Below are 20,857 nucleotides of genomic sequence, written 5' to 3' on the forward strand. Positions count from 1 at the left end.
AGGAAATCACAAAAGCTTAGAGCAGAAATAAATGAGAGAAGAGAAAAATAATAGAGAAAATGGATGATACCAAAAGTTTATTCTTTGAAAACATCAGCAAAATTGACAAACTTTTAGCTGGATGAACTGAGGAAAAAAATAAAAAGACTCAAATTACTAAAATCAGAAATGAAAGTAGAGACATTACTATCTATTCTGCAGAAATAAAAAGGACTATAAAAGAATACTAAGAACAATTGTACACTAACAAATTGGATAACCTAGATGAAATGTACATTTTCTTAGAAACACAAAAGCTAACAAGACTAAATCATAGAGAAATAGAAAATCTGAAGAGATCCATATAACTAGTAAGGAGATTGAATCAGTATCAAAAATCCCCACAGAAAGAAAAACCTTGGACTTGCTGGCTTCACTTGGTGAATTCTACCAAACATTGAAAGAGGACTAGTACCAATCCTCAAATTTTTCAAAAAATTGAAGAGGAGGGAATGCTTCTTGACTCATTCTATGAGGCCTGTATCACCCTGATACCAAAGCCACACATAGACACTATAAGAAAGGAAAATACAGATGAATATCCTTTATTAGCCTTGATGAAAAAACACTCACCAAAGCACTAGGAAACAGAATTCAGCAGCATATTGAAAGGAGAAACACCATGACCAAGTAGGATGGTTCAATATGAAAAGTGACAAATTTAATGTACCACCTCAAGAGACTCAAGGGAAAAAAAACTACACGATCACTTCAATTGATAATAGAAAAAGCATTTGACAAAATTCAACACCCTTTCATGATAAAAACTGGGAATAGAAGGAAACTACCTCATCATCATAAAGGTCAGATACGAAAAACTCACAGCAAACATCATACTCAATGGTGAAAGGCTGAAAGCTTTTCTTGTAAGATCAGGAGCAAGGCAAAGATGCCCACTTTCACCACTTCTATTCAACATAGTACTGGAAGATCTAGCCAATGCATTTATTTTTATTTATTTATTTATTTAGTTATTTTTAGCTTTTTAAAAATTTATTTTAGAGAGAGAGAGAAGCAGAGGGAGAAAGAGAATCCCAAGCAGACCCTACACACAGCACAGAGCCCAATGTGGTAGCCAATGCATTTAGACAAGAAAAAGAAATGAAAACCCAAATTGGAAAAGAAGAAGTAAAATTATCTCTGTTCATGGATGATATGATCTAATATGTAGAGAATTTAAAAACCCCACAGAAAACTATTAGAACTAATAAGTGAATTCAGGAAGGTAGCAGGATAAAGTCAACACACAAAAATCACTTGCATTTCTATACACTAACAATGAATAATTCGAAAAGAATGACAAAAATAATTTTACAACAGCATTAAATAGAATAAAATACTTAGAAATTAACTAAGGAGGTGAAAAACTTGCACAATGAAAACTATAAAACCTTGCTGAAAGAAATTAAAGAAGACATAAATGGAAATGCATCCCATGTTCATGTATTAGAAGACTTAATCTCATTATAATGTCAATACCACCCAAACTAATATATAGATTCAATTCGATCCCAACAAAAATTCCAATGACTTTTTTTTTGCAGAAATAGCAAAACTCATCCTAAAATTCATGGAATATCAAGGGACCATGAATTGCAAAATCGATCTTGAAAAAGAACAAGAGAGGAGGGGGACTCACACTTCCTGATTTCAAAATTGATTACAAAGCTATAGGCAATCAAAACAGTGTGGTACTGGCAAAAAGACAGATATATCAACTAATGGAATAAAATAAGGACTCCAGAAATAAACCCTCACATACATAGTCAAATGATTTTTGACAAGAATGTCAAGTCCATTCAATGGGGAAAGGACAGTCTGTTCAACAAATGGTGCTGGGAAAACTGGATATCCACATTAACTCAAAATGGGTCAAGGACCAAAATAAGACCTAAAACAATAAAATTTCTAGAAGAAAATAGGACAGATTTTTGTGATATCAGATTTGGCAATGATTTCTGATATAACATTAAAGGCACAGGTAACAAGAGGAAAATTAGAGAAATCGACTCCATGAAAATTTTTAAAATACTTTGTATCAGAAGAAACTATCATGAGAGTAAAAAGGCAACTCACAGAATGGGAGAAAATATTTGCAAATCACATATCTAATAAAGGATTAATATCCAGAATAGATAGAAAACTCCCAAAACTCAATACCAACCAACCAGATTCAAAATGACTTGGATATTTCTCCAAAGAAGAGATGCAAATGGCCAACATGCTCACGAAAGGGTTGCTCAATATTATTAGAGAAATGCAAATTGAAACTATAATGAGATACAATCTCCTACCCATTAGGACGGTTACCATCAAGAAGACAGAAAATGAGTGTTTGTGAGGATGTGGAGAAATGGGAACCCTTGTACATTGTTGATGGAAATGTAAAATGGTAGAGTCATTATGGAAATCAGTAGGGTGGTTCCTCAAGTAGTTTAAAATGGGATTACCATATGATCCAACAATTCCACTTCTGGGCATATACTTCATATATATATATATACTTATATATTTTTTGATGTAAATAAAAAAATCGAAAGCAGGGTCTCAGGTATTTGTACACCCCTTTTCATAGCAATATTATTCACAATAGCTAAACCGTGGAAGCAACTCAAGTGTCCCATCAATGGATGAATGGACAAGACTTAAATGTTTAGCCTTAAAAAGGGAGGAAATTCTGCAATAAGGCGATACGGATGAACTTTGAGGACCTTATGCCAAATGAAATTAGCCATAAAAGACATATACTGTATGATTCCACTTGCAGGAGGTACTCAGGAGCAATGAGATCATAAAGACAAAAAGCATACTTCGCCAGGGCATAAGGGGGAGTTACTGTTTAACGAGTAGAGAGTCTGAGTTTCACAAAACGAACACAGGGGAGGGATGGTGGTGATCACGGCACAACAATGCGAATGTAATTGATATCCCTGACCTGTGCACTTAAAATTATTAAGACGGTAACTTTTACGTTATGTGTATGTTACCACACCGACAGAAAAAGAAAAAACAGAAAGAAAAAAAAAACAAAAAATGCTTAGCTGCCTCTTCGATCTGGACCCAAAAGGACCGAGCGGACTCACGTGGGAGCGCTGCCCAGCAGAGGGGCGGAGCACACGGTAGACCCCCCTCCACCCCGCCCCCTGCCCCCCGCCCCCCGGCCCCCGCGCGGAGGCCTCACACGTCTGGACCAGGGCCTAAGGCCTTCTCCTCCTCCCTCTGCGTCTCTCGTCAGTCAAGTCGGTTCGAAGCCAGCCCTGGAGGCTGGGGCGGGGCTCTCCCGCTAGGGGGCCTGAGGCAGGGCCCCTCCCCTCACTTCCCCCTGGCGCTCTCCCCGCCCTCGCGCGCCTCGGCCAATCGGAGCCGGCGTCCGCCTCAGCGGCAGGCTAGGGGGCCGCACGGCGACTGCGCGGGGAGCTGGCGCTTTGTACCCAGCTGCAGGTAAGGCGTACGGCGCGGCTGTGAGCGGGGGTGGCGGCCAGCCTTTATAAAACCTGGGGGCAGGAGCTTGGAAAACGTGGCCAGCGGGAGACCGGGCCCCTCCCTGTGGTCTCGGGCCCAAGGCCCAAACCCGGGACTCAGCCCGGGCGCCTCCTCCCTCGCTCCGCTGGGCCTGGAGGGGGAGCCGGCAGTCCCGAGGCTTGGCTGGCCGGGGATCGCGGCGAGCTCTCCCGGGAAGGGGCTTCCTCAGATAAGCAAAACACAAGACTGTTTTAAAAAAATTAAATGTGTATTTTATTTTAAAAGTGTTTATGGCTTCAGTTGTAATGTAGGCGTAAGTCGGCAGGTGCTGTGTACGTGCACGGCGTAGTCTTAAGGGGCTGGGGCTGAGCCAGTGGTTCTGTCGCGGCAGCTCGAACGTGGGCTGACAACTCGGTCCACGCGAGCCGTTCGGGGCCGGGGCTCTGCTCGGCGACTACGAATCCTGCGCAAGTCCCTAAATCTATCCTGGCCGCACTTTCCTCTTGGGAAACTGGAAAATATAGGTATTTCATAGACCCTTGTGAGGGTTATATGAATTAAGTGCACTCTGAAAAACTAAGGCTGAGCTCCCAGCAACAACAGGGTTAAATATATACACAGATCTTCCCAAGTCCTGATACCCTGAATTGTTCGACAAAGGAATTAAGGTAGTTCACAAGAAAATCGCATAGCATGGTCAGAAATAAATTAAAAATATATATATATATATGTATATATATATACACACACCTAGATACTGGGAGCAGAGACCGTGTAAGAACAGAAAATAAGTCCGGGCAAAAAAAAAAAAAAAAAAAAGAGTAAGTATGTCAGTACTGTCCAATAGACCTTCCTGTGATAATGGAAATGTCCTATATTTAATTAACTAACATATTCATAGCCATATCTGTCTAGTGGCTACCTTATAGGACAGTGCAGGTCTGTAGTTGGGTCTCAGATTTGTTTCGAGGCGGGTGACCTTGGTTAGTTACATAGTTCTGGTCATTTGGAAAGTAAAGCGTGCTAGAGGCTTCTCCCCGTTGGCCCTCTGGCAACCACCACTTTGTTCTCTGTTTATAAGAGCTTTTAAAATGTTAGAAACAAAAGTTAGTGCTGCGTGTTCTGCCTGTGTGGAAGGTTTGTATTCACTGGCCCTCCCCCACTTGTCAGTTACGCTGTGCGGTTCATGGTGTCCTGTAGCTCTCTCCTGCAGAAAGAACTGGTCTTTAAGTAACAGGGAACCAACGTTCCTAGAATTGATCCCCCAGAAAGCTGGGGGATCAATGTCTAACAACACCTAGTGGGCCCCAGAATATCCTGATCTCAACCCAATTTTGAAACTGAGTTGCACATTATTTGCAATTATTTGAATTAATTAAGTCAGTTTAAAAAAACACGGACAGACCCTCATAAATTTCAGTACACTAGACGTTATTCCTTAATAAGAGTATTTTGACTCCTGTTACCTCAGTTTTTCCTTTTATATCTATCAAGATCACTTTTTTCCCCCAATAAGTAGTGCTTTATCATCCATTCCAATAGAAAACAGAATTGGCAGATCACAGAGAACCACAAATAAGGGCACCTGGCTGGCTAAGTCCGTGGAGCACTCGACTCTTGATCTTGGGATTGGGAGCTGGAGCCCCATGTTGGGTGTAGAGATTACTTACAAATAAAATCTTAAAAAAAAAAAAACAAACCCACCACAAATAATCTATATTAGTCAACATCAGGACTACAAAAATGGTACTTTCAAGAAAAGGTAGAAGGTTTCGAAATGGCGATAAGGAGGAATATGACGAACATAGAGCGGTTAGGAGTGGCAAGAAGGTGGGGAGGGCGCCTGCGTGGCTCAGTCGTTAAGCGTCTGCCTTCGGCTCAGGTCACGATCCATCGAACCCCGCATCGGGCTCCCTGCTTGGCGGGAAGCCTGCTTCTCCCTCTCCCACTCCCACTGCTTGTGTTCCTGCTGTCGCTGTGTCTCTCTCTGTCAAATAAATAAATAAAATCTTAAAAAAAAAAATTTAAAAAAGAAGGTGGGGAGAGGAAGAGAGTGGCTCAGGTTTGGAGAGAGTGTTCAGGAAAGCTTTACCTCTTCAGCCCTTTTGTGTGTTTTAACTTCAATGGCAGCTGCTTCCCTGGCTCTGATAACTGGAGCCTTGTCCCAGTTTATATGTGTCTGTGCCTTTGAGAGAACCAGAAAAGAAGTTAATAACCTCCAGTTAACCAAGACAAACACTGAGGAAGCTAAACCAAAAGAGAACAAAAACACAGAAGTAAAGTGGGTTAGATTTACAGCATGTCAGCACTGAAAGAGAGCGTAGGGGTCATCTAAGTATGTCTAAGTTCATTTGCCCCCTCTCCTTTTTTTGTGGTGCAGAAACCAACACATGTACCTTGGCCTTGGTCAGACTGGTAGTGGGTGCCCATGCCAGGTATAGAATTCTGTTCTTGAGTCACAGGCAGGCTGTTATCCGCCAGAGTGATAGCTTGTCTGAGTGCATCACATTTTGGGGTCAAAGCTCAAACCCCAGCATTGTTTAGTAGACCTGCTACAGTAGATGTGGGGAAAGGAGAAACCTACTTTAAATTGCTTTAAGCAGGTTTTTTTTTTTTTTATGCAAAAGTGTTGGCTTTTTTTCTTTAGCTGTCTAGTGAACCACTGCAGGCTGAACTATCGTTTGTTATTATTTGGTAATTCAGGAACTAACTCAAGATTCTTCTGTTTTGTATTTTTTTTAAGTACCATATATTTCTGGATGGGGAGACCTATTAATTCACATTAATTTAATTTATAAGTTTGATACAGTTATAGGCACAGTCTCAGTGGAACTGTTTTTTTTTTTTTTTTTTTACTGAACAAAGATGTTCTAAAATTAATCTGGAAGTTCGAGCAAGCAAGAATAGATAGGAGTACTGCGCAAGTTAATGAGAGAACTTGAACTATCAGATAACAAAACATATTAAGTCATAGTCATGTAAACAACATAGGCATGGGAATAAAGGTCAATGACAGCAGAAAAAGTGAAAAAAAGAATAACCATAAGATCTTATGTACGAGTCATTGGGGGAAATGATGAAATAGTCCATTAATTATTTGGGAACAACTCAACTATTTGGGGGAAAAGTACAGGTAGAGTCTTACCGCATGCCATACACCAAAATACAGCCTCGATGGATTAAAATACAAAAATAAAAAGTTAAAAATCTAAAAGGAAATAAAATGTCTATACCTGTTTCTAAACATGATACTGGCAGTCAGAAACTTAAAGGCTTTTAGTGTTTGACCAGTTAAATATTAAACCCTTGAAATAAACAAATGAACAGACCTAAATCTTCTTGCTATAGGATTATGTCTTAGATATTTAAGAATATATTAAAATATAGAATAAAATTCTCCCTGGGTTCTTTTCAAACTTTAACTCGTCTTGGCAGGACAGTGGGGGGAAGAGAACTGGGTGATGAGCAGTTTTCAATTCCTCTTATAAGAAAGATGGCACTGCCAAGAGGCACAACCCCAGACCAGGCGAGATCTGGCTCTTTCTTATAAGAGGAATTGAAAACTGGAAGGGAGAGAGCATGGAAGGATACCCCGGTCGAAGGATCTGGCCAGGGTACCCCAGTTGAACGTGCTTTATACATGAGAGTGTAATTCATCCCAGGTAGTAGACTACTGATGCCTAATGAGCTAGGGTTCCTAAGTGGGATTCTGTCTCCCACGTGTGCATTTCTCCACATCATTCTTTGTTTTGCTTTCCCAGGTTCTGTGGGAAAGCAGTAAGGTTTATAAACAATGTTTTGTAGACATTTTTCATAGGAAAACTTTCCTGGAAGTTCTCGGTTGAAAGGAAAGGCAAGCAGTAGCAATGTTTCTACAAGGACAAAAGACTCAGGGCAATTTAATATTTCTTTTGAATGTGATTTGGGTGCTGGAGACAAATTAGAAGCAGTGGAATTGCTAGGTCAGGGGTTGTATGCATTTGGAATTGTAATAGATGTTGCATACTGCCCTCTTACAGGGCTGATACCCATCTGTAGTCCCCCAATAATGTCAGAAAGTGTATTCTTCCCCACCCTTTCTCTACTGCACTGTGGCAAACATTTTGATCTCTGGCAGTCTCATAGAGCACCTTTGTGAAATAATTGCATTCTGTGATCATAAGTGAGGTTGAGCGTTGTTCTACTTGTTTTAAAAGTCGCCTGAATTTCCTTTTGTGGGAATCAGAGAGCCTTTTAGAGCTGGAACAGACCTTAGGGATGAAGTCCACTCATTCAGCGTACAGACGAGGAACCTATTTGGACATGATCCCTTGGCTCGCCCATGACTGATGCAGGGCCAACACCAGTTCTGTTTGTCATAGTAGTTGTCTGAGGGAGTGTAAGATGGGATCTGTAAAGGTCTCCGGAGTACTTTGGAGTTTGGCTGTAGAACCACAAAGTCTGAAAATTACCGTGCAGTGCTACAGGGCCTAGACTGTGAGACCAAATGCTGGTGCCCACACTGAACTTCAGGTGCTTCGTCTGTAAAATAGAATTAGCGTTAGCTTTTTTGCCAAGGGTCTATGGATTCGTGTTAATAGAAGTAGGCTCACAATTGTTACTAACCTCATATCTGTACATTTTGTTATCTGACTTGCCCACCCACATGTAAGCTCTAAGGGAGGCTTGAATCAAAATTCTTAAAAATATGAGTAAAACACAGTAGAGTTCTGCGTAGGGCATCTGCATGGGAGAGCAACCAGGGTGTGTTCTCTGGGGACCCACTGTGGTCCAGGCTGCTACTTAACACACATCCTTGCTTAGTTGTAGCTTTTCCCCCTGGCTTTGCTGTCAGTGTCTTGGTTGTCCTTCCAAGATATTTTATGCATGAGAAGACATACCCATACTGACTTCCTGACGTCTGGGAGGAAAGCTTACCCGCTTTGTTACCCCCTGCTTTTTAGGGTTTGTCTTCTACAAGTTCCCTTTTTCACATTTTTCAGAAAACATGAAAAGGCTCTGGGTTATTAAAGGAAAGACAGCCCGTGAGCCGGCTAGGTTAGGTCATGAGACCCAATCTCAAAGCACAAAGGAGGAATGAGAAGAGAGAAGAAGGGAGGGGAATTACTGAAAATGGGTTATTTTCAACACACAGCCCAGGTGACCATCCCGGATGTTCATAGGATTGTCGAGGGTCAATTTTCTTTGTTTGTTTCTCTTTGTTGTTTTTAATAATGGGTGTTACTTATTTCATTGTTCTTGTTCATGGTTATCATCACTATGTCCAACCCTTTCTAGATTTTGAAGGAGAATGAGCTCAAATGCAGGGATGGGTCCAAGGACCGAGGCCACCACAGCCTTCCCTTCCCAGAGGACTTGGAGGGCCCTCCTCCCTCTCCTCCAGCTCCGAGCAGCATCTGCATTGGCTTCCTGGACATCCCACTTGGGTCGGAGGGCTGGAGAGGCTTTAGTTCTTTCTCTGTCACTTCTAGTCACACAGTCACCCTGCCATTGCCTGCCCTAGTCTTAGTTGAGATAAAGTGGCAATTCTAACAGCCCTGAAAAATGAACGAGAAAGTGAATTTTTATGGGCCTCTGTGTTCTACTCTCAGTTCTAGTGTTTCTCCAGGTGTGGCTGTCTGACCACGTGCACATGATCTTTTGGACACCTGTTGAAAATGCAGAATCTCAGCCTCCCCTGCCTTGTAGACTTCCTGAATCAGAATCTCTGGGGGTAGAAGCCAGAAATATGCATTTTCAACAAGCAGTCCTTGGAGTACATTGAAGTTTGGAACCACTGTTATTCCCTACTAGTTTCTTATTTCTTTTCCTTCTCTTTCCTGTTTCTCCTTCCCTTTCCTTTTTCTTTCCTCATTTCTTCTGACTCCTGCTCACCTGTTTGCTCCTTCTTTCCTCCTCCTTAATGCTATGGGTTCAGAGTAAACTGTACTTTTAACATAATATGTTTAAGTCCTCTGGAAAGTCAGCTAGGAGAAAAAAAAAGAAAAGAAGTATGTATTTCCTACTGCCTTGCTTGTCTCTGTAAAAGAAAGGCAGATCTGGGGCTCCTGGGTGGCTCAGTCGGTTAAGCGTCTGACTCTTGGTTTTGGCTTGGGTCATGATCTCAGGGTCGTGGGATCAAGCTCCCTGGTAGGCTCTGCACTCTGCTGAGTCTGCTTGAGATTCTCTCTCTCTCCTCCCCTCCCCCACTCGCTCTCTTTTTCTCTCTAAAATAAATAAAATCTTCAGAAAAAAACAAGAGTGTGGGAGAAAGTGGGATGGCAAAGGGGAGTGTCTGCATGGAGTCTGGGGCAGGTGTCTTCAGGGTCCTGACCTCTGCTTTTGTCTTCACAGCCACAGAAGTAGGAGATCAAGATGAATGCAGAGGTGAGTTCTTTAAAAGGGCTGGTTTAAGGAATGCTTTTCTTGCAGTGTTCCTCATTTCTCCTTCACAGAGTGTCTTCTCTCCCTACAGAACTTTCAAAAACATTGGCACAAACTTGAAAACATTTCCCTTCCAGCCTGCCGATGTGCACATGGCTCTGGGTGATAATGGAAGAATTAGGCCCTTCCAAGTTCTTTTTTTTTTTTTTTGAACTTTATTTATTTTTGACAGAGAGAGAGCACAAGCAGAGGAAGCAGCAGGCAGAGGCAGAGGGAGAAGCAGGCTCTCCGCTGAGCAGGGAGCCCAACGCGGGGCTCGATCCCAGGACCCTGAGATCATGACCTGAGCCGAAGGCAGACGCTTAACCGTCTGAGCCACCCAGGCACCCCCCCTTTCCAAGTTCTTATCTGTGTCTGTTCAGCTTCAGTTAGACTAGAATTTACCTATCGCAGTTAATCCTGAAACAACACTGAAGGGCTGGGGCTGGAGTGGGCAGCACGGTGTACGGGTGCTGGGCCTAGAGCCTTGCTTTGTGTTATTCTGGGGACTTAACCTCTGCTTATTAGGACATTTCTCTGCATTGTCTCCTAGGGGCTCTCAGTTCTACTGTCCCTGTTCTTTGGTCTGCTGCGTCTTCTAGTCACTTTGCCCTTTTGTTTTTTCCTGACTGATCAGCTCCTTCCTGCCTCTACTCCTCTCCAAGTCCAGCCAAACCCCAGGGTCCATCTCTCCAACCACTCTCGGTCTGATGTTCCCATCTGCTTTTCCTCTTGTTCCATTGACCTCCCATGCCAACCCCAGGACAGTGGTCTTGGGTAGGTGGCACAGCTTCATGTGTCTGCAGCTGGCACACATCTCCAGACCCGCATGTGCATGCTCAGCACAGCCCGCCTGTCCTCCACGGAGCTGCATGCAGCCCCCTTCCCCATTGTCCTGAATGGCCAGGTCCAGCCTTCTCATGCCTCCCTGCTCCCTCCTCACTCTTAGCGTCTGGAACACTTTTTACTTTACAGAGAAAAATGAGAACCATCAGACATCATCTCTCTCAATTCCTGCCTTCCCATGTGTCTTACTCCTCTTGTCACAGTGGAAGGGATGTTTATCAGTGAGAGGGCTCCAGGCTGTGAGTAGAGGAAAACCCAACTTAATGTGTTTTTTATCTTGGAAGTCCAAACGGACGGCAGGCTTCAGGGCCGGCTGATCCAGTGGCTTGGCGATCTTGATGATCCAGGATCATTTCGTCTCTCTGCTCTTCATCCAAATGTTAGCTTTCTCCTAGAGATAGTTCCCCTTATGGTTATAGGATGGCTGCCAGCAACAGTTGGGGCTACATGCTTCCTCATTCACTTTGAGCAGGAGAAGGAGAGCTTCCTGCAGCTCTCAGAAAAGTAGGAACCTCTTTGTTTTGTTTTGTTTTGTTTTGAAACCGCACCTAATGCCACCTTAGGTCTTATTGGCAAGAATTGGGTCACATGTCCACTCCTGGACTAATTACTGGGTTAAGAGGAGCCGAGATTTTGCCAATTGGCTTAGACAAATCAGGCCCACCCTGAAGCAGCTTCCCCCCTATGCCTGGGCTGTATAGAGGAAGAAGAAAGGGGAGTGGACCTGTCGCAACCAGTGTCCCTAGAAACCCCTGTCCATACTCTGAATTTCAAATTCTCTTGCCTCTTCAGACCTCACCCTGCCTCCCTAATTATCTCCTTTACCAGCTGCATTGTTAACCTCATTTCTCCTGACTCTTATTAATATCTCCAAACGCTTTTCTTTTTTTAAAGATTTATTTATTTATTTTAGAGAGAGAGCACAAGTCGGGGGAGAGGCCGAGGCAGAGGGAGAATCCTCAAGCTGACTCCCCATTGAGTACAGAGCCTGACATGGGGCTTGATCCCACGACCCTGAGATCATGGCCTGAGCTGAAACCAAGAGTCAGCTGCTTAACAACTGAGCCACCCAGGCGCCCCTCAGAGTGCTTTAGTTCTTACTTTCTTCCGAACAAAACAACGCATGACATTTTGTCAAGCTACTATCATCCTATTTTTCTCATGTCTTTCACAGGGAGGCTTCTTGAAAGAGATGTGCATAGGTAACTTCTCCATTTTTTCCTCTCTCCAAAGTCATTTCAACCTACTGCAGTCGGGCTTCTTTCTTACTGAAATTCATCTTAAATAATAATTTTTAAAAAATTGTTTTGGTAATAATGTCAGTACACCCAAAGCTCAAAAGCCATAAAATGGTAAAAGTCAAAAGTAAGCCTCCCTCCTTACTGATCCCCCAGCCTTCCCCACGTCAGGGCTGACTTCTTTTAAGCACTTTCCGGTGCCTCTGACCCCTTACGTGAAGGCCCCTGTGACTCACTCAAATTCTCATGGTCTTAGGAGTTCTGAAGAAAAATTAGAGACTTTGCGTTAATAGTAAGCTTATATAGCCTGGCCCGGTGACAGTTCCATCAGTCATCAGTTACCCCTTCTTTCCTATCATTTTGACCCTTCCTCCTTTCATGGCTTTTTACTCTCAACCTTTGAAAACATTCCTAGACCTTCGGTTCCCCTTTAACTATCGTCACTTCTGCTTTAAACACCCATCGTTCAGTGCCTGTGACCACTTTCTCCCTTCCCTTTTATGTCAGCCCCACTGCAGTCTGACTTGGTTCTCACTGTTCCACCAAAACTTTGCAATTGAAAGTAACCAGTAGCGTCTATATTGCCAAATTTGGTGGAAACTTCCTTTTTGAAGCATTTGACCCTATTGGCCGTATTCTTCAAGTGTTTCCACGCCATCCCAAGGTTTCTGCCTATCTCTCTGCTCACTTCTTGTCACAGTCTTTCTTAGGCTTCTCTTCTGCCTGCTTTTTAAAACTGTGTGTTTCCCGGGATACTTCTCCTCCTACTCATTTGTCCTAGGCTGCTCATCTGATCCCCCAGTTTTTGTTAATCGTATGCTTAGGAATGTCCCAAATGGATTTGTTCAACCAGATCCTACTCAAGATCTGTACATTGAGAAGCCTGACTGCTCATCTTCACTGAGCGCTTACACAGGTGCTCCAGCTCATCCCAACCCAACCTGAACCCGCTGTCTTTCACCTGCCCCAAATCGGCTTCTCGGAATGGCACCGTCGCCGTCTGGGTATGGGGCCTGGAAGCTTGATACCCTCCTCACTCCTTTCCCACACTCCATGCTGTAAATCCTATTTGCTTGATTTAGTCACTAAAATGTAACAACACACTGTTCCAGACTTTAGACTTGGTTTTATGGCTTTAATGGTAAAAAAATATAGATAAGGTACTTGTACTCATGGAATTTGCTGGTGAGACCATAGTACCCTCCAAATCTGTCTTTTTCTTGCTTGACTTTCTGCCTCCTCCTCATTTGCTCACTTCCTGTACTTACTCTCCTTCCCTTTCCTTACGCTCCTCTGGGGCATTCTGTCTCCCTCTTGTGGGGCATAGAAGGTACTCCTCAGCCCCTGCTCGTGGCATGTGGTCCTTGTTGGTGTGTGCAGGGCTCCTCTCTTGTATTTATTTTCTCATTCCTTCTGGTCTACATCCTCGCTCTCACCCTTCCAAAGACAGATGTTCTAATGGATTCAATGATTACCTTTTTGTTTTCATGTATCCCCCAAAGTATATGTTACTGTTTTTATACAAATACCCTTTACGTTTACATTTGGTAAAATTGTTTTTTTGGTGCACAAGTTCTGTGAATTACAACACATGCATCAATTTGTTTAACCATTCCCGCAATTGGGATTTAGACCCTCCCTCCAAAATACTCCTTTCTTTTCTTGCTCCTTTGTTGTCACAGCCACCCTCACCCCGAGCCCCTGGCAACTCCGGTGTAGTATACTTTTAATTTCAATAACTGTATTGTGTTACAGTTCATATCTTGTTCTCTTTCTTATTTATTCCACTCAGCACTACGTTTTCAAGATAAAACATATAGTTAATCTGCTGCCCCGTATCCCAGGATGTGCATAATTTAATCCTAACAAGACACCTATGAGCAAGATGCTATTATTGCCTCTGTTTTGTAGTTGAAGAAAACGAGGGTTAAGTAACTTGCTCAAGTCATGGGGTATTGGGGGCAGAATGGTCATGCAGGCCCTGATGTCTCTGACTTGGTAAATGCCTCTCTTCTTGTGTATATTCAGCTAATCTTGTCCATGCGGTTCATAGGTCATTTCTGCTGTGTGAAATTTCTCGGGGCTTGCTTTCTGGAAGTGATCTGGAACACCGATCTGTGTCTTGCTTTTCTCACCCAACAATCTGTCTTGGAGATCTGTCCCCTTAAATACATAAAGAACTTCCTTGTTCTTTTCTATAGTGCTGTACTATTTCATTGTAAGGGCATACCATAATGTACATAACCAACCAGCTATTAACAATGTATATGTTATTTTCGATTTTCTGCTCTTACAAGTAAGGCTGCAATAAACCTAAGTCTTTTCATTGTGTATCTCTATAGGACACATTCTTAGAAATGGACTTACTGGACCACAGAATATTTGCATAAGTTATTTCCAAGTTGCTCTCCACAAAAGTTGCCCATTTTTCTCTCCCTCTTGCATTGTATGAATATACCTGTTTTTCTGCACTCGCCAATGTGTTGTTAAACTTTCTGATCCTTGTAAACAGTGGATGAAAAACATTAGGTTGTTCTTCCTGACTATTTGGAATCCCCTTTTCCCCCTCCCAGAATGGTGGTCCAGCACTTGCCTCACGCCTTATCGCCTGAAGTTCCTCCAAAATGATTTTATTTTTTATTTTTATTTTTTTTACAGAGGGAGAGAGGGGGCTGTGTAGAGGGAGAGAGAGAATCTTAAACAGGCTCCACACCCAGCGCGGAGCCCATGCGGCGCTCCATCCCACGACCCTGAGATCATGACCTGAGCTGGAATCAAGAGTCACGTGCTTAACCGGCTGAGCCTCCCCGGGCGCCCTTTGTGTTTTCTTTTACCCTTTTCATCTCAAAACAGTTTTTTCCCTAAGTTGGCAGAACATGTTCTCTTAATCCTAACTTCCTCTGAATTCTGTGATCAGATTTGGAGCTCCAGACCCCAGCTTCTCTGAGTCCAAAAGATGGGAGCAAGCCCACTCTTACTTTCTGAGTCACTTTGCTGTCCCTTATATGTGTCCTTTTACTGCAGTCTTGAAACCGCTCCTTTTCCTGTACTTCAGCGGCATTTTCCCAAAGGTTTGACATAGCGGAGCAAAGCAAACAACTGAAAATGGAACTTTAGACATCTTGGTTTCTAGAAATCCATTGCCCTCCCCTTCCTGGCTCCTCTCTCTGTATCCTTCAGCCTCCTCATAACCTTGCATATCTTCCTCTTTCGGCTGCTCCTTCTTGTCCTTTGCTCTGCTTTTTGCTGGTTCCCACCCCCAAAGTTTTAGCCACCAGTATTTGGGGATTTTTCCAGTTATCTTTTTGTTGTTGATTTCTAGTTTAAATTCCATTTTGGTCTCAGAGGAGACATTGCATCACTTCTGTTCTTTTAAGTTTGTTGAAGTATGTTTTATGGCCCAGAATGTGGTCTGTCTTGGTGAATGTTCCACGTGAGCTTGAGAAGATTGTGTATTGCTGTTGCTGAAATAGTCTGTAGATGTCAGTGATATCCAGGGGACTGATGGTATTGTTGAGTTCGGCTATGTCCTTAACTGCTTTTCTGCCTGCCGGACCTGTCCATTTCTGATAGAGGGGTGTCGAAATTTCCAACTATGATATTGGGTTCATCTTTTTCTCCTTGTAGATCCATTGGGTAGATAGATGCTTCATGTAGTTTTTGATGCTCTTGTTAGGCACATACATGTTAAGGGTTAACATTTTTGGACCCCATTATTATGTAATGCCCTTGAAATTAGTGTAGCTACTTCTGCTTTCTTAAAATACTAACATGGCATATTTGTCTCCAGCCATTTACTTTTCATCTATATGTGTCTTTATATTTTAAGTGGAATTCTTACAGACAGCAGCTAATTGGGTCTTATTTTTTAATCCACTGTGACAGTCTTTGTCTTTTAATTGATGCGTTTAGACCATTTAATTTTCAAAGTGATATCGTTGGATTAATATTTGTTGCTATCTTCTATTTGTTGCCCTGGTTCTTTGTTCCTATTTTTGTCTCCCACTCTTTTTCTGGTTTTAATTTGAGCATTTTATCATTCCATTTACTCTCCTTTCTTAGCATATTGATTATACTTCTTTTTTAACCTTTTTTAGAGGTTGCCCTAGAGTTTGCAGTATGCATTTACAGCTAATCAAGGTCCACTTTCAAATAACAACTCTACCACTTCATAGGGTGTGAGTACTTTAACAAAATATTCCTATTTCTTCTCCTGCTTTGTGTCATTCACTTCACTTATATGTAAGCAGACATAAGCATATAAATACATAAGATACGTATGTATAAACGTACATAATTAAATACTTGTTGCTGTTACTATTTTGAACAAATTGTTATCAGCTAGATGAATTAATAAAACGTTATAATTTTACCTTCACTTAATCCTCCTTTGGTGCTCTTCCTTTCTTGATGTATACCTGGGTGTCTGTCCTATATTATTTTCCTTATCTCTAAAGAACTTCTTTCAACATTTCTTGCAAGACAGTGTAATGACAACAAATGCCCTCGATTTTTGTTTGTCGGAGAACTTCACCTTTGAGGGATCATTTCACAGGGAACAGAAATCTAGGTTGGTAGTGTCTGCCTCTCAGCACTTTAAATATTTCACTCTCCTCTCTTTGTGCATGCGTGGTTTCTCAGGAGAAGTCGCATGTAGTTCTTGTTTTTCTCTGTAGGTGAGGTGTTTTTTTTCTCCAGCTTCTTTTAGGATTTTTTTTTTTTTTAACATAAATGTATTATTTGTTTCAGGGGTACAGGTCTGTGCTCCATTGGTCTTACACAATACACAGCACTCACCACAACACATACCCTCCCCAGTGTCCATCACCCAGCTCCCCATCCCCCCACCGCCCTCCCCCTCAGTTTGTTTCGTGAGATTAAGAGGCTCTTAGGGTTTGTCTTCCTCTCTGATTTTGTCTTGTTTCCCTTTTTCCTCTCTTCCCCTATGATCCTCTGCCTTGTTTCTTAAATTCCACGTATCAGCAAGATCATATGATAATTGTCTCTGACTGACTTAGTTCACTTAGCATAATACCCTCTAGTTCCATCCACGTCATTGCAACTGGCAAGATTTCCTTTTTTTGATGGCTGTGTAATATTCCATTGTGTGTGTGTGTGTGTGTGTGTGTGTGTGTGTGTGTGTGTATACCACAGCTTCTTTATCCATTCATCTGTTGATGGACATCTGGGCTCTTTGCATAGTTTGGCTATTGTGGACATTGCTGCTGTAAACATTGGGGTGCAGGTGCCCCTTTGGATCACTACATTTTTATCTTTGGAGTAAATACCCAGTAGTGCAATTGCTGGGTCATAGGGTAGCTCTATTTTCAACTTTTTGAGGAACCTCCGTACTGTTTTCCAGAGTGGCTGCACCAGCTTGCATTCCCACCAACAGTGTAGGAGGGTCCCCCTTTCTCCGCATCCCCACCAACATCTGTCGTTTCCTGACTTGTTAATTTTAGCCATTCTGACTGGTGTGAGGTGATATCTCATTGTGCTTTTGATTTGTATTTCCCTGATGGCAAGTAATGTGGAACATTTTTCATATGTCTGTTAGCCATTCCAATGTCTACTTTGGAGAAGTGTCTGTTTGTGTCTTCTGCCCATTTCTTGACTGGATTATTTGTTTTTTGGGTGTTGAGTTTTATAAATTCTTTATATATTTTGGATATTAACCCTTTATCAGATATGTCATTTGCAAATATCTTCTCCCATTCTGTGGGTTGCCTCTTTGTTTTGTTGACTGTTTCCTTTGATTTGCAGAAGCTTTTTATCTTGATGAAGCCCCAGTAGTTCACTTTTGCTTTTCTTTCCTTTGCCTTTGGAGACTTTGCTTGCAAGAAGTTGCTTTGGCCAAGGTCAAAGAGGTTGCTGCCTGTATTCTGCTTGAGGATTTTGATGGATTCCTGTCTCACCTTTAGGTCTTTTATCCATTTTGAGTCTATTTTTGTGTATGATGTAAAAGAATAGTCCAGTTTCATTCTTCTGCATGTGGCTGTCCAATTTTCCCAGCACCATTTATTGAAGAGACTGTCTTTTTTCCATTGGACATTCTTTCCTCCTTTGTCGAAGATTAGTTGACCATAGAGTTGAGGAGGGTCCATATCTGGGCGCTCTATTCTGTTCCGTTGATCTATGTGTCTGTTTTTGGGCAAGTACCAGGCTGCCTTGATGATCACAACTTTGTAATATAGCTTGAAGTCAGGCAGTGTGATGCCCCCAGCTTTGGTTTTCTTTTTCAACATTTCCTTGGCGATACAAGGTCTTTTCTGGTTCCATACAAATTTTAGGATTGTTTGTTCCAGCTCTGTGAAAAATGTCAATGGCATTTTGATAGGGATTGCATTGAATGTGTAGATTTCTCTGGGCAGCATAGACATTTTAACAATGTTTATTCTTCCAAACCATGAGCATGGAATGTTTTTCCATCTCTTTATGTCTTCTCTTTTTGGTTTTCCACATGAAGTATCATATCATCTGCAGAGAGTGAGAGTTTGATTTCTTCTTTGCCAATTTGAATGCCTTTTATTTCTTTTTGTTGTCTGATTCCTGAGGCTAGGACTTCTAGTACTATGTTGAACAACAGTGGTGAGAGTGGGCATCCCTGTTGTGTTCCTGACCTTAGGGGAAAAACTCTGTTTTTCCCCATTGAGAATGATATTTCCTGTGGGCTTTTTGTAGATGACTTTTATGATAGTGAGACATGTTTCCTTTACCCCTACACTGTGCAGTTTTAATCAAGAAAGGATGCTGTACTTTGTCAAATGCTTTTTCTGCATCTATCGAGAGGATCATATGATTCTTGTCCTTTCTTTTATTAATGTAGTGTATCACATTGATTGATTTGTGGATGTTGAACCAACCTTGCAGCCCAGGAATAAATCCCACCTGATGGTGGTGAATAATCCTTTTAATGTACTGTTGGATCCCATTGGCTAGTATCTTGGTGAGTATTTTGGCAACCATGTTCATCAGGGATATTGGTCTGTAATTCTTTTTGACGGGGTCTTTGTCTGGTTATGGGATCAAGGTAATGCTGGCCTCATAGAATGAATTTGGAAGTTTTTCTTCCATTTCTAGATTTTGAAACAGCTTCAGTAGAATAGGTATTATTTCTTCTTTACATGTTTGGTAGGATTCCCCTGGGAAGCCATCTGGCCCTGGACTCTTGTTTTTTGGGAGGTTTTTGATTACTGCTTCATTTTCCTTGCTGGCTATTGGTCTGTTCAGATTGTCTGTTTCTTTCTGTTTCAGTCTTGGTAGTTTACAAGTTTCCAGGAGTGCATCCATTTCTTCCAGGTTGCCTAGTTTGTTGGCATACAGTTGCTGATAATAACTTCTAACAATGGTTTCCATTTCTTTGGTTTTGGTTATGATCTCTCCCCTTTCATTCATGATTTTATTAACTTGGGTCCTTTCTCTTTTGGATACGTCCATGAGGGACTCTTAACTATAGGAAACAAACTGAGGGTGGCTGGAGGGGAGGGGGGTGGGGGGATGGGGTAATTGGGTGATGGGCACTAAGGAAGGCACATGATATGATGAGCACTGGATGTTATACACAATTGATAAAGTATTGAACACTGCATCTGAAACTAATAATGTACTGTAAGTTGGCTAATTGAATTTAAATTTAAAAAAGTGATCACAAAATAAAGGTACTAATTGGAAATGCAAAAAATAAAAACCAAGTAAACAATCTAAATGGGAGGAAATGGATCATTTTATGGTTGATTGGCTTGATGGTTGGGGGGAGGAAGTGCAAATGAAGATATCAGTCAATTCAAAGACCTGGATTAATGGCTTTAGCTGGGTCTTTTATCACCGCCTCCTGTACTTCACTAACACCAGAGGGGCTTCCACATGTCAACAGTTAGGCATGAAAAGTTGTTGCAGCTGAAGAGGAGGGTTTGACTTTAGGAGAGGATTTTAAACAATAGTGCATTCCTATATATTAATATATGTATAAATATATAACTTTTTAATTCTCATGTACAGAGGTTTTTTAAAATTTAAGCTTATACATATGAATATTGTAAGCACAAATGGATTACTAAATGTGTGATTTTTAAAGATTCTAACAGAACATTGGTCTTCCAAACTTTATTCATTTCAATTATATATATTATACCAAGACAGACATATTTATGGTCTAATTTCTTAAAAGAACTGCTTCATGTATAATATCTATAGTTAGTAGTTCAACCACTCAGTGTGTAGTTTAATATACTTTTTATGAATTATTCTGAAGGTTTTAAGTGGGTCATATCATAGTTTTTAATGAAGACTGTTATTTCCCTTAAATATGCTAGTAGCTTCTTATCTAGCCATAAACCAAGAATCTTATCAGTGATCTTATTTTTTTTGGATAAGGGACACCTATTTTAAGGACATGTATCTCATCTATTGGAGTTAGTACCTTAAAGAAAAGACAGCTCTTTAGTGGAATTAACTGATACATTTTATACATGCAGTATAAAAGGCAATACTTTGGGTGCCTGCGTGGCTCAATCGGTTAAGGGTCTGCTTTCAGCTCAGGTCATGATCTCAGGGTCCTGGGATCAAGTCCCACATTGGGCTCCCTGCTCAGTGGAGTCTTCTCCCTCTGCCTCTATCCCCTGCTCATGTGCTCGCTCTCTCTCTCTCTCGCAAAAATAAGTAAATAAAATCTTTAAAAAAAAAAAAGGCAATGCTTTTATAAAATCAGTTATCCTAGGAATCATTCCACATTGCAAGAAAATTATAGACCAGTAATTCTCATGAACATAAGTGCAAACATTTTTAATAAGATCTTAGCAAATAGACTTATCAGTATATAAAAAGGGTAATACATTATGGCCAGGTGAAGTTTATCCTAGGAATGAAAAAGG

The 20,857-nt window shown here is 41.6% G+C and overlaps 1 protein-coding gene across 2 annotated transcripts in view; it reads left to right on the forward strand.

Annotated features, from left to right (window-relative positions):
- Positions 1-3,282: 3,282 nt before the first annotated feature.
- Positions 3,283-20,857, forward strand: part of BLVRA (biliverdin reductase A) — a 57,726-nt gene continuing 40,151 nt past the window's right edge. The window contains exons 1-2 of one of the 2 annotated variants that reach the window (XM_073886886.1): positions 3,283-3,480; positions 9,835-9,867. In XM_073886886.1, coding sequence (XP_073742987.1) covers positions 9,860-9,867 — 8 coding nt within the window. In that variant the 5' untranslated portion in view covers positions 3,283-3,480; positions 9,835-9,859. The remainder of the gene's footprint in view (positions 3,481-9,834; positions 9,868-20,857) is intronic. The other variant, XM_025853144.2, reaches the window with a different exon arrangement.

Source organism: Callorhinus ursinus, unplaced genomic scaffold (assembly GCF_003265705.2).
Source record: "Callorhinus ursinus isolate GAN/ISIS: 27379988/994484 unplaced genomic scaffold, GSC_fseal_2.0 scaffold73, whole genome shotgun sequence".
NCBI classification, from domain to species: domain Eukaryota; kingdom Metazoa; phylum Chordata; class Mammalia; order Carnivora; family Otariidae; genus Callorhinus; species Callorhinus ursinus.